Raw genomic sequence first — 14293 nt, forward strand, 5'->3', positions numbered from 1 at the left:
GGCTGCCTGGTTCCAGTCCCGGGAGAGGGCTGGCTGTCCCTGGCAGAGTGGTGGGACTGGCCTGGCCCTTGGATGGTGCAGTTGTAAGGAAGAGAAGGAGAGACAGTGAGTCATTCTTGCAACACCGCTCCTAAGGCCCTGAGCCGACCCCCTATGAGCAGCAGCCACCACCCCCAGGCCGAGGAACAAGGCTGTCCTGGAAGCACAGGCTTGTGTGCCTTTCATGGCAGGCCCTGCCGCACAGGAATCCTGCAGTGATTTGGGGACTGGGCCGACCGTGGCACCCCCTGCTCGATGGCCTAGTGGCCAGGGGCATGTCCAGCCACAAAGGGATCCCCACAGGAATGGTGGGTGAGCTGAGCATAGCCTGGCCCACGCTGGGGCCTCCCCAAATGTGTGCAGCTCGTAGCACTGTCCACAGGGGTGAGTGCTTCCTCCTGCCTGCAGGTATGCCCACGAGCCAGCAGCTGCGGTTCTTGGTGGTGTGTCTGGGGTCCAGCCATCGCCCATATGGCTGGCCTACTTCCAGATGAGGTGGGAGTAGTGGCAGGAGTAGGCCTCCACCTCCCCACCCCCTGGGGCTCGTGCGGCCTGCTGTCGTGTCTGTGCTTGGGAGCTGTCTGTTGGGCCCAGATGAGACACGTTGCCTTGCACATGATTGCACACACTGAGACAGGAACATGAGGTCCCGCACGAGCCAGCCTGGCGAGTATTGCCACACGCCTTGTCTGTGCCCGCCCCCGCCAACCTAGGGTCCATGATGCTTAGGGTACGTACTGGAGAGTCATGCAAAGAGGTCTGAGGATGTCCAGGGTGTCACCTGGCTGGAGGGGCCCAAGTCCAGGGCAATCACCAATGTGCCCTTGCTTGAGTTGGCGTATGAGTCCAGGTCTGGATCAGGCTCTGGCAGGGTCCTTGGCTGCTCGTCCTCCAGCTCTGGCACTGGTGGGGAGGCCTCTTCAGCTGTGTCTGCAGGTGCGGTTGAGAGGACCCATCCTTGCCCCCAAGAACTGCTGCGGCTTGTCGAAGTAGGGACAGGTTGTGGGTCCTGCCCCGACCTCTGGTGTATGTCCTGGGCCTGGGTGTACCCCTGCCGGAGCTCCTTCATCTTTGCCCGGATTTGCTCCACTGTCCGAGCAGGGTGGTCCTGGTCTACCAGGGAAGTGGCCAGACAGGTGTAGGCAGGGGTGTACTTCCTCTTGGCCAAGCGGTCCAGGAGGATTGTCTCCTCATCCCAGAGGCTCAGGAGATCGTGCAGCTTGAGCCCGCTCCAGGAGAGGGCCTGGTGTTTTGTGTGCCAGGGGGCACTCCTGGGATCCCTCCTGTGATTCCCTGGGGGGCCCTGGGGACGTGCGAGGTGGCTGGATTGATGCCATGTAGCTCAACTTGGGCAAAATGAGTGTCCGTGGAGCACAGGGAAAAGCAGCGTGCTGCAGGGCTGCTTGCATGCTTCCCACTTCCTGCCACGGGGTTTCTGGGGCTCCCTGCAGCTTTAAGATTGGCCAGAGGCAGGGAGCATAGAGCTGTGATTGTGGTGGACAGGGCATCTCCCAGGGCCAGCTGGCTGGTGCCATGGAGGACTTCTCTGTTGACAAAAGGCTCCCCCCACTGGAGTGTACACACTTGTTTTCTGTTGACAGAGGCATTCTGTCTTGTGGGGGACAGGCAGAAGACTGATGAGAAAAGTGCCACATTCTGCTGATTTACTGTTGACAGAATGCATTTATCGTGTGAGGGCTCCATGAGTTTTGTTGAGAGAACTCTCTAGTGTAGATGCAGCTTTTGAGTTTTGGACACTGATGCTATCATTGACATACTTCTCACCTGCCAAGACCCAAACATGGGACAGAATGTGTGACAAAATACAAAAATGAGAAATGCAAACACTTTCTCTCCTTTCCTCTCTGGACTAGCCTCTCCCTGTCCCATGCACTTTTTTCTGCAGTGATGTTGATCATCTGAACACACTTAGACTACACATTTTTAAAAATGCAAAAAGTACAAATGTTTATAGAATCAGCAAAATATGTTGAATGCTAGTTCAGTGCCAGTGGGGAAGTGCTCCATCTATGAATTGTCTGACAAATGCTGTCTCAGAGTTCTGTTTCTCTGTTCTTAGTAATGTTCATATCTTTTATAAACTGAGTACTCAAAATCATATATGCTGAATTCACTTTCAGTAAACACAGGGTTGGGGAAAAGAAGTGTTTTCTGATGTGAAACATTAGAAAGAGCTTATATTTCCAACCTTTTCCCAGAAAATAATGCTTAAACTTGCCTTTTTGCTTAAAAAGGGGGATGTCTTTTCCATAAACTTTAATTTCATTGCAGTGATTTCCCCTGTAGGTGATTGAGCATTCCAAGTACCAGGAGTCCCAAAGAATTGCAGTCTTTCTGAGCATGCAAGATGAAGTCCAGACAGAAGAAATCATTAAGGACATATTTCAGAGAGGGAAGGAGTGTTTCATTCCTCAGTATGAGCCGCGGAGCAGTCACATGGATATGGTAAAGTTAGCTTCCGCTGAAGAAATTTCTTCACTTCCTCTGACATCTTGGAACATTCGTCAGCCTGGTGATGTTGATATAAGGGAAGAAGCTTTGTCTGTGGGTAAGTGTTTCCTTCTTTCTGATGCTGCATTTCAGGCTCTGGCTACACTGTGGAGCTTACAGCAGCATAGCTGACCTGTCAGCTGCATTGTTCCAGCCCCTGCAAGTGGCAGTAGCTGTTCCATTGACATTGTGCTGTCCACAGTGGTGTTAAATTGGCATAAATTGTGTTGCTCAGGGTGGTGACTAATTCAGTCCACTGAGTGAAATAACATATGTCAACTTAAGCTGTATTGTGCAGGAGTTGTTTGGGGTCAGTAGGACTCTATTAGAAGGTAAGAGAAGCTTTAGTATATTAGGCTTTGTCTACACCAGGTGTCTGCAATCTGTGGCTCTTCTATGACTTCTTTGTGTCTTCTGATGCTATAATTGGAAAACAACAAAAACACAAATCCTCCTGATTATTTTGGATAAACGGTGAACATCTAAAAGCCCAAAAATTAACAACTCCTATCTAAATAGCAAACAGCAATGTTGGATAGCTCCCCCAGCATTTTCCAAAGAGAGAGAGAAAGTTCAGGAGTCGAAGTCAGGAAGACAGTTGTACAAACACACGCGTAAAGTGTGAGGAAACAAAATATGTAAAAAGTTTGTGAACTCCTGCAGCAAACAAATATCCCATTACAAATCATGGTGTGAGTGCTGTTCTTAAAATAAGGATTACAGAAAGTGTGGTTTGATGTTATTTATTAAGGACCGTCTCCTATTCCTGTGCATTGCGTCTCTTTAATTATTCTGCTTTTTACCGAATTAGAAAAATGGCTCTTCTTGCTATTTTGGTTGCTGACCCCTGATCTACACCACTTTAACACAGAAGTGTAGTCATGGAATCAGCGCTGACAGAGAGGTCTCCCGGTGCTGTAGGTAAACTGTCTCCCCAAGGGGAGTAGTTAACTGTGTTGGCAGCCTGTTTACACTGGCGCTTTACAGTGTGGTAACTTGCTGTGCTCAGAGTGTGTGTGTGTTTATTCACACCCCCGGAGCAAAGAAGTTTCAGTATTGTAAAGTGGCAGCATAGACAAGCCCTTCGATTGCACTCTGGCTCCTAAGATTCTAATTTCTGGTAGTTGCAGGGTGGAATACAAGAATTTTTGTAGAATTCTGGATTCCAAGTGTTGTCGGTGGATGAATCTTACTGTCTGCGCACAGCTGACAGAAGAGCTTTAAGGATGGAGGCTGTAGACTGCAATATAAAAGCACATTCCATTAGAGCTGAGTGAATATTTCACAGCATTTTGTCTTTATTCATTAACATTTTAATTTTTCTATTCATTTCAGCCTCAGGCTCTGTGTACTTTACAAGATCTAAAAGTTAGTCATTTTTATTAGTAAATATAAAAATTCTTCGATAGGAAACTAATTTTACTGCCATTTGACCTCCAACTTAAACCCCACCACATCCAGGTCTTCAATCAAATTCTCTGCAACTACCCACACATTATAAACAGGCTTGCTTTGCCTTTGTTCACAGTCCTTCTTTGTTTGGCTTCTGCAAATAATATGCCAGTGAACATTCTAACTGGCTGAAATATTTAAGAATATTCATGGACAGCAAATGCTGAATTCATGTGGGAAACATTCTGGGAGTTGCTCACCTGTGCAGAGACTTTGCAGGTTACTGTATTGCACACGAGGGGAGAAGTCACGGAAAGCTCCCTGAAGTTTGGTACTGCAGCAATTCAAACCAATTCAGGTTAAGTGGATTTGAGATGTTTGTTATTTTCCAAGGAAGAGTAGTTTTCTTTTATGGGAATTCTCTTTAGTAATTTAGTTTTACCAACGTTAGCATCGGTATTAAGTCTCCATTTATCAGTGTTTTCACTTTGTTTTATTTCAGGTGATTGACTTGTTAATTTCTTCTCTTTTGTCCAACTTTCGCACTTTAGGTTTCCCTGTATTCACTCATTGCCATATTTTTGTCATGTATTGTGCTATATTTATTAAATGTTGGTACATTTGCAGGAGTACCAAGCTGCTTTTGTTACCACACTTATTCGTTGTAATTATGCATGTGTTAATCATTTATCTCCAGGATGTTATCAGTGATGCATGATATTTACATTATTATGAGTAGCTAACTCGGTGTTACAGTAGTAAAGATCCCATTGCTTACATACATAGCATTTTAATTTCCATGAGATACCCTGCAGTTACATAAATAAGTTATGTCATCACTGGGTTTATTCATTTATACATAAGACAGAAAGCACAGATCCAAACTATGCATAAAACTTCTTTTCCTCTCACAAATCTGACTCTTGAGGAGGATAGCTCACTATCTATTCTCTGTGTAGCATTGTTAAACCCTGGATATGAATTACAGGTACTAACAGATAGAGATGCTCCTTTTAATTATAGTCTTTCCTCCATTACATCAGGATTGTCTGTTTTCATCTTGGCAGTGTCTGGCATTACACATTTTATTGGCGTGAAAATAGATCAAGACTGTTTCCCTACGAGGACGTCTTTCATCCTCTCTACAATGTAAAAATGACACAGGTCATTTGTCATTTAAAATACTGCATTTTATTGGCCTTTCTAGATGTTTATTCCTTGTATTACTTAGTGTGCCACAATGGCAAAGTCAAAGTTCAGCCCCCTGTGAGTTTGCATTTATGATGCAGTCTTTAATTACATGATAACTTACTATTTTTAACACAGAAATCCTGTCTAATTCAGTACACAAAATGGACCTGCTCTGGGGGAGCATTAGGGTTGAATAGAGCTGCTTTCACTGGTTAGCATGATCCCCTTGAAAGGAAAATGGATATTTTCAATTTAGCATTGCAGCAACCCACTAGTAAGTACATTGAAAGTGTTATTGAGGGAGCATTAACCCCATTTCAAAGTTTGCCATTGGGAACTACCTTGCAAAAATATTTTTAGCTGCAAATACTGTTTTAGTCACCTTTAAAGTCCTACAATTTATTTACAATGCACTCACTGATCCTAGGTCTTTGGTAGGTATAGTCAACTCAGAATTGTTAACAGCTTAAAGATATATGGAGCCAGTGCTGGGCCACATGGATTGGCAGTATGTTCTTGAGAGGATCACATGAAACATATGGCTACGAAACAAAGATGGCATTTTAAAAAAGAGGAGAGGCTGAATTTTAAAATCAGTCAACTGGGAATAAGAATGTGGAAATACAAGGCATATAAGGAGTTTAGAAACAGAAAACAATATTAAGAAGAAGATGCTATAACTGAAAGTAAATATCTTATATGTCTCTTCAGATATATTAGTTGTTCAGTAGTTGGATATGAAAATGTGATTGTAGCTTATAAAATCATGTTAAGCATTCTGAAATGAAACAGATTGCATGCAGTGCTCTGGAGGTTACTGAGAAGGATTGAAAGAAGGTATGTTCTGAATGTTGGATAAATGGAATGTACATATGTTGGAAGTAATGATGTTAAATATTACTGCATAGTGGGAATACAGAGAGTGCTCCAAACAAGATTTTAAAGTGATTGAGGGTACTAGTAGATTCTCTTCTCTTTTGGAAAACTTAATTAAAATTTACATTACAATATATGTCAAAGGATAGATAATTTAAAATTTCTTTAGAATGGCCATAAAAAGAAAAGCTGAGACCATGGTATGAAACCAAATTGAAAACGGATGGTGAATTTTAATGTAATTTATTTTTTAATGAAATGATTTAAAGTTTGGAATGAACTGCTGCTTGAAGATAATGAGCCATAGTATTTTGTTGCAGAGGAGGAATCAACTCGGTTGTAGTGAGTCATTAACATTCTGTTGATGAGTCGTTTGATGAAGAGATGATTCTTGCTCTCTTGTTACATAAGAATTGCCATTCTAGATCAGGCCAATGTTGCATCTTGTTCAGTATCCTGTTTCTAACAACAGGTGGTATCAGATACCTCAGTGAAAGGTGCAAGAAATTCCTTGGGCCTTGTCTATGCACCATTGCCGACAGTCTGCTTCAGCTATGCAAAACTCTTCTCATTTTGCTGGAGTACTGCTGGTGGTGGTGTTGATACTGCTGTTGATTCAGAGATTGATTTATTTAATCTTCAGTGAAACAGTAAATCAACATCCAGTGGATTGATCCTTGCTGAGTCGATTCCCAGGATAGTGTAGACATATACTGAGTGTATAGCTATTTGCCCATAATATGTCCATAAGAGAAGTTTTTCATTAATCCTGCCTCAGTTAGCCATTGATTTATGCCACAAAATCCATCCATTCTTCCTTCCTTCCTTCCTTCTTTCCTCCCTCAGAATGGAACTGTGTTTTTGATTTCATATTACTTGGTGGCAATGAATTCCATAGGCTAATTATGTGTAATTTAAAAATATATGTCCTTTTATCCACTTTAAATTTGTCACCTTTCACTTTAATCAATTTGCCTATTTTCCTTGTATTATGGGAGAGTAACTGTGACCATCTGAATTACCTTCTCTGTACTATTAAGTGTTCTTTTAAAGCTCTGTCATATCACCCTGTATTTGTTTCTTCTCTAACCTAAATCCTCCCAATATTTCCAGTTTCTTTTCATAACAGTATTTTCTGGGCCTCCGATATTTTGTTCTCTGACCCTTTCTATTTCTGTTTTCTCCTGTTAAAGAGCGCAGCCAGAAAGGAATTGAGTATCTGAGGCAAAGGTATATGGAGTTTGATGTATTTAATCCTGGTATAATATTTTCAATCTTATTTCCTTTCTGTTTCTTTATGCACCATAATGTTTGCTTTTTGACAGCTGTTGCCCACTGAGTAGTCCACACTGATGCCCGGGCTTTTTTCTTGAGTTGTTACAAAAACTCCCCTCCCATTATATGCTCTACGTCCATAAAATGCACCACAGAGGACCATACATTATTTCTTGTAAGACGTGTCTACACTAAAGCTGGGAACGAACTTCTCAGGCAGCGTAGACAGACTAGCACTAGCTTGGCTTGGTAAGGTTGGAGTAACACCTGAAGCCAAAACAGTACAAGTTTGAGGCCCAGCCATGTTGCACAGACTTCTTTTATTTTCCATCCTTTGGCTTAATAATGGGAACTTCCCCAGCACCTATATGATATTCCACCAACTGCATTCTAATTGACTGGCTCTTGGACTGAGGACATGAGAGTCATATAGAATTGTCTGCTATGTCTTCACTTACCGGGGTTCTGCACTATTGCAATCAGTCCACCAAGGGTCAATTTAGAAAGTCCAGAGAAGACGGCTAAACTGACCGTACATCATTCTCCTGTCAGCTCCAGTACTCCACAGGGATCAAAAGATCCATACTTACCAGAAGATTGACTTGTTCAGGGTTGATCTTGTGGGGTTTGATTTAGTGCACCGAGTGTGGACACGCTAAATTGACCCATCTGGGTTTGATAGTCGATCCTGGTACTCCTCATTCTTGTGAGGATTAAGGGAGGTTGATGGGATAGTTTCTCTCATGGACCTCCAGCTGTGTGGACATCTATCTTTGATATGTCAATTCCAGCTACGTCGCATCTGATGAAGTGGGTCTTTGCCCACGAAAGCTTATGCTCTAAAATATCTGTTAGTCTATAAGGTGCCACAGGACTTCTTGTTGGATTCCAGCTACACAATTCTCGTAGCTGGAATTGTGTATCTAAGATTGACTTTCAGGTCTAATGTAGACCTCGCCTAAGGTAAGTAAACAGGAGTGTTTCCCGCTGTTGACTTATTGCGGTGTCTACGCCACACAAGGACAACATAATCTACCTTAACTCCGGCTACATTAGTCAGATAACTGAGGTTGCGTAACTTAGGTTGGCTTAGCCCCATAGTGTAGATCAGGCCTTAATGTTGGCACATTAACTACACAAACTTCTAGCAGCTACCCAAAACTGTTTGGTTACAATCAGCTCCCACTCCTCTGGATTTTTACGTGCACTTTTAATTGTACCCCTACCTCTCCTCCTGCTCAGAAACATCTAAGATTCTAAAGTCTCATTGCCATCACCACTGCTTCTCTTCCTTTCTTTGGAATGTAATAAGTGAAGAACACTTGATCTACAAAAGACGGTGGATTTCACTGGCATCATTCTGTAATGTAGAATGTGAACAAAATATGGCTTAATTCTAACGGCACAGCTAATCAACAGCATGTTGCTGAAGTTCTAAAAGCCTTTGGCATATTAAATCTATTCACTTTTGTAAAGTTCATTAACTTTAAAAGGTTGTCATTCCTTTTAACCACACTTAAGTGTTGTATCACTATTCTCCTTGCATAAAATGTCCTTGTTAGTTAATCTCTCTCAGCAAAACTACTGTAAAGATTATTTCTTCATTAATTAATTGAAGTGTAAAAGAAAGTGGAAATGGCATAGTAAAAGGCTGTAAATTCACTGCAAGTGGCTCTGAAGTGTTTTGTCTCAAAAGGGGCTAATTTTATTATAGTGTGAAGAATTATACTGTTATTCTTGGTGCTGTTTCCTAGATACAGAAGTCTTTCAAAAGCAAAGAACACGGTAGCATTTGTTCTGGATAATGGCCTGAGACCTACATCAGATTTTAAGAGAAAAATTTGAATATGAGAATATTATTTTTTTACCTCTGTGGGACTATTTTAAACAAAGGGATTTTCTCTTCATTGCTTTTATTTTTATGTATTATTTTTGTTCATGGCTTTTGGAGTAAATGTGGCGCGAGATTGGCTGCACTGGAGCCTGTAGCCCACAAAGTAGAGATAATATGGCCAGTACATGTGGATACAGCTCCACACTGCCCAAGAGTGTGTTTCATCCTCTAGGGATAGAAGATCTCGCTCCTTGGCCCATTCAGTCCTCCTTCTCTTTCCTGAGATGACTAATGGTGGATCACAGCACCTTCCCACCTGTACACTGGGAAGTTCCTTGGAGCAGGAGAAGGAGGACTTCTCGGCCATGTTTCATCCATATGTGGAATAAATGTTGTAAGTACCAAGGGAAGCGGAATAGAGACATGTGCCTTTGGCTGCGTGTGGCAGTGGATGCTCTGCTAATCAGCTGAGTGGCACCTGAATATCTCCTGGGTGGCTGCCTCAGCACTCAGCTTGCAGGGAACGCTGCTTCTCGGCACCAGAATGTGTGATGGTTCTGCTGCATCATAATGTGAATAAGACTATAACAGCATGAACATCACAGTCTGGTTCAACAATTCCAGCTTGTGCTGACTGTAATTATTTTGAGTGTGGTGTGAGGACTCAACCCGTCAAGCCAGCAGTTTTGTGCTCTGAAGTGATGCGACAATTTCCCTTTACCAGCAGGTGTCAGGATTCTACAGATTTAGTAGCATAAGCTAGTGTCATTTTTGCTGTCTCCTATAATTAAAATCTTGTTTAGGCATTGCAGTCACACACAGGGGAGAGCAAATGTTCCACACTAATGTCTAAAAAATTGAGCAGGGAGTGGAGCTTGGGGATTCCAGGTGTGGTCATTTTTATTAAGCTGATTGTCTGTACATGGCTTGTGTGTAAGACATACGTTAGTAGAAGGCAGCCATTGTCAGTCATTGTGATGATAAAACATGTCTGACCTGGATGACACGGGTACCGTTACCTGCTGACTACATGCACAATAAATTCTGCCATGTAAACATCCCTAACGTTTCTATCCTGTTGGGCTGACTCTTTCTGGGAGTTATGTTTATGCATCAAAGGGGAAATTAATGCCTTACATTTTAATGGTTTATATTTCACAGACAATTTAGTTGTTCTAACAATGGAGTAGAAATATTGATAGTAACAACGCACAATCTGTTACAAATAGTTTACACTCTGGGGATTTTTTTTATCTGTCATATTTCAGTTTAGTCATTTTTATTGATTTTGAAATATACCGGTAATGATGAGGAGAAGCAGAATGGTGAATATATATGGTGCTCATGTGTGCAAGTGGAAATATATAAGTAAGCATTCAGGTAAACGTATATAAATTATAAGGTCTGAACATGTCACATATGCTGATGGCTTTTCTGTGCAAAAAGCACTGCAGTGGCGCAGCAGCAGTGTTTAAAGAAGATGCTAGCTATGCCAACAGAAGAGCTTCTCCCATCCATGCAGTTACTCCACCTCCCCACCAGGCAGTAGCTATGTCATCAGGCGAAGCCCTCCTGTTGACATAGCACTGTCTATACCTGGAGTTTGGTTGGTGTAACTGTCACTCAGAGGTGTAGATTTTTCACACCTTTGAGTGCAAAGTATTAATACAGGTTGAACATCTCTAATCTGGAGCACTCTTGTCCAGCAATATTTGTAATCTGGCATGATTTTAATTAGCTGGTCAACCACTTTTCATGGGTGTGGCAGTTCGCCCGAGGCAGGAGCTAGGCTTTAGGGCTGCCATTGGCTGCTCATGCAGGTGTATGAACTGAGGACAGCAGATACCGTGGAAGCGGGGAGAATGAAGTAGGCACTGCCAGAAGGTAGTGTCCTGAAGCAGATGTCACGGACCAAGGTAGCGAAGGAGGGTGGAGATAGGAGAGCGGATTGACAGTGGGTGAGACACTGACCAGAAGGTGGCTCACTCCATGGACTCAGCTAATTCCCAGTGTGACCAGCAGGTGGCTCCAGGGTGGTGAGTCAACCCTGCTACCATGCGTCGTATTGGCTGGATGTACCTTTTGGAGGATTGTAGTGTATAAAGGACAGTGTTCCACTGGGATTTTTCTGAGTGAATGGTATTTCCTAGAGAATATGTCAGTACATGTCACCACTACCTTTTGTGGATGTGCCTGCAGCATTACCAGTGTGATTCCACTGTTTGGGGATGGGGGTCCCAATGGAGCCCCTCTTGTGAGCTATGGAGCCCAGCTCTCTTTGGGCTCCCTGTGCAAGGAACTTGATGGTGAGGAGGGCCATGCAAGCAGCTGTAGTAAGGACTGTGTGATTGCTGTGATGTGAATCCATTGGCTGTGCCATCCACAGGAGAAATTGTGCACAAGCACAACAGAGGGTATTCTGGCCTTAAGGTCTGACGCGATGTTTGCAGAGCAGCAGCAAAATCATCCTGTATTGGTGGTAAGGAGTTCTGCCCCCAGCTCCAAGGGACTTCTGAGCAAACATGCTGTGACCTGGGTCTTTTCTACAAGTGGAAGGGTTTGGGGTACAGTGCTTGAGAAAAAAGTATGGCTTTATCCCTTGAAAACTCAGGGAGATGCTTAACATTGTAAATAGATCAAGTGCCAGTAAACTCATCAAGAGAAAACACATGTGAGCACTACACACCATTCGTGGGATTCACGTGGAGAGTAAAGGAAGGCATTAGGTATCTAGCTGTCTGATAGGCAAAGCACTAGTTATGTACAAATGTCCTAATAAAGTCAGTGGGACTTACACATGTGCCTTAGGGCCTGATTCAAAGCCCGATGACTTCAATGGTGGAAGGAGTTCCTCACTGAATGAGGTGATTTGCTGAATTGGGGTCTCCTATAAGGGACATCTCTCATTTAAGTACATACTAAAAATGATGATGGCATGTTTTTTTTTCTCCTACTTCAACCAGGGTGTAATGCTGCCTTTCTGGTCCAGAGTATTGCTCCAGCATCTGAAATTCGGCAAGTAGCCGCATTTTTCTTTGCAAAGTGCCACTGATTGGTAACTTTACCTTGTGTCCCAGATCGCAAAACCACTGAGTTAGGACTGACTACCTCTCTGTTTCCAGACCACCACTGCAAGTCACCCCTCCCATTGAAACCTGAAACTGTGCCCTGGGTAATTGCAGCAAAGCTTCTTCCTGCTGCTGCATTCCTGGTGTCCCAACTTTTTTCAGCAACAGGCAAAGAACAGCACTTGCAGCCTCCAGCTCAGCTCCTGGTGCTTCTCTGAGGCCCTGTGTTCTCTGTGTTACACAACACTGGAGAGAGAGAACTCCGAAGAAGGACCAGGGAGGTGGCAGGACACACCTCTAGAGGCTCAAGGGACGACTGAGGACAGTGTGGCATATTTTTGAAATACAGGGATGTCAGCCCTAATTTAGCAGTTTGTTTTGAGTTGATGCTCTTTGCTGGCATGTGTTGAATTAAGCTAGGTCTTTCTTGGGGTCTCATTCCAAAGAAACAAATGGACCTTAATAATTAGAATAATTAGTATGATTATTAATACACAAAATAAACCCCAGCAAGGTACCTGGAATATGTTATTGTTGAAAACCTTCACTGCCTATTGCTTATCCAGAGGAAAAGGCATTTAAATAGTCACCATCTAAAATGAACTATGCGTAGTTGATTTTTTAAAAAAAAAAATTGGATCTGAGATTTATTTCCGTAATACAGATGTGTTTGAGATTGTAAGGACAGTGAGAACTGTAGCAATATCTATTGAAAAGTGTCTTTAACCCCACCCTCAGCAAACATCTAATACGGAAGAAAAAGACCCAAGAATTTTTCTTCACAGTTACGCAGGTAACTTGTTTGTTATGTCTCACATGAATTTTGTTATATCAGCACAGTAGACAGTTTGGAGCAGTGCAGTTTTACTCCAGCTGAGAATTTGTCCCTTAATGCATTAGCTTACTGTGCCCAGGGAGGTGTGAATTTTTGCTGTGCTTCTGGTATTGATTTTCAAGTGCTTGATTGTGTGAGCTAGCATGAGGTATTATTGGATATGAATTTTCTTTCTGTTCGGGGGATTCTTTCTGCTTTTTAGCAGGATGGCTGGGGGAAAGCTGAGATACATAATTACTGATGTCTGTTTGTGTAATCACTTGCATTATTGGTAGATGTCAGTGTAATTGGTTCTGGATGAATAACTTTTTTTTTTCAAATAGCAAATAATTGCAGCAAAGGGCAATGTTTTTGGTCTCTTTCTCATTAGTTCAGGGCAGTAACAGTACCATATATGCTGGTTTTGGCAAAACAATACATCTCCCACTGTTAAATGTGTGTCCTACAGGACATGGATGCTAGATGCAGGAGAGCGCAGCACAGTTATCTGATTCCCAGCCTCTGAGTCCTTCAGGTTTTCTCTCAGTACTGATTGTTTTACAGGTAAAACCTCTCTTGTTCTTCACCCTCAGGATCTGACCAGTGCTGAAGGAGAAAATTTGCCATACCTCTGCAGGTCATTGTTGTTTAGCACAGTGTTTCCCAAATGGTGTTCTGTGGAACCCCGGGGTTTCACAAAATATAAAGAGGGGTTCTGTGAGATAATTCCTCTGTGGCTCGCTGCCCTGCTGCCACTGAAACAGTGGAACTAAATTTAATTAGTTTAGCAGCCAGCATGGTGGCAGGAGGGATCTGGCTATTAAATCAACTTAATTTAGTTCCATTATTTCAGCAGTGGCAAGACAGAGAGCCTCAGAGAGCCCATCACTCATCCCACCACCCATGCAGCCACAATCTTCTGGTGGGTGTGGTTTGGCTGAGCCCCACCAGAATGCCTTCACGCCAGCCTTCCTTCTGCTGGGCATACATGGCCACCAGGTGTAGGCTTCCCAGCCAGCACCACAGATGGGTAAGTTCCAGGGGCCGGTTTGAGGCTGAGGCAGGTTAATCCTAAGGATGGGTGGCGGGTTTGGGGCTGTAAGGAGTTAAGCCAGAGGATAAGGGGGGTTAAGCCTGGGGATGGGGGGTGGGGTTTGCAGGATGTGGAGGTAAATCTTGGGGATAGGGGTATGGATTTGAGAGCTGAGGTGGGTAAAACCTGGAGGGGCAGGGTGGGTTTGGGGGCAGAGGTGGGTAGAGCGTGAGACTGGGGATCTGCAAACTTCTTTCAAG

The 14293-nt window shown here is 43.3% G+C and overlaps 1 protein-coding gene across 1 annotated transcript in view; it reads left to right on the forward strand.

The window, feature by feature from the left end:
* MTHFS (methenyltetrahydrofolate synthetase) overlaps window positions 1–14293 on the forward strand; it is a 36327-nt gene that overhangs the window by 6252 nt on the left and 15782 nt on the right. The window contains exon 2 of the mRNA XM_075006376.1: window positions 2347–2608. Coding sequence (XP_074862477.1) covers window positions 2347–2608 — 262 coding nt within the window. The remainder of the gene's footprint in view (window positions 1–2346; window positions 2609–14293) is intronic.

This window comes from Carettochelys insculpta, chromosome 12 (genome assembly GCF_033958435.1).
Source record: "Carettochelys insculpta isolate YL-2023 chromosome 12, ASM3395843v1, whole genome shotgun sequence".
Lineage (NCBI taxonomy): Eukaryota > Metazoa > Chordata > Testudines > Carettochelyidae > Carettochelys > Carettochelys insculpta.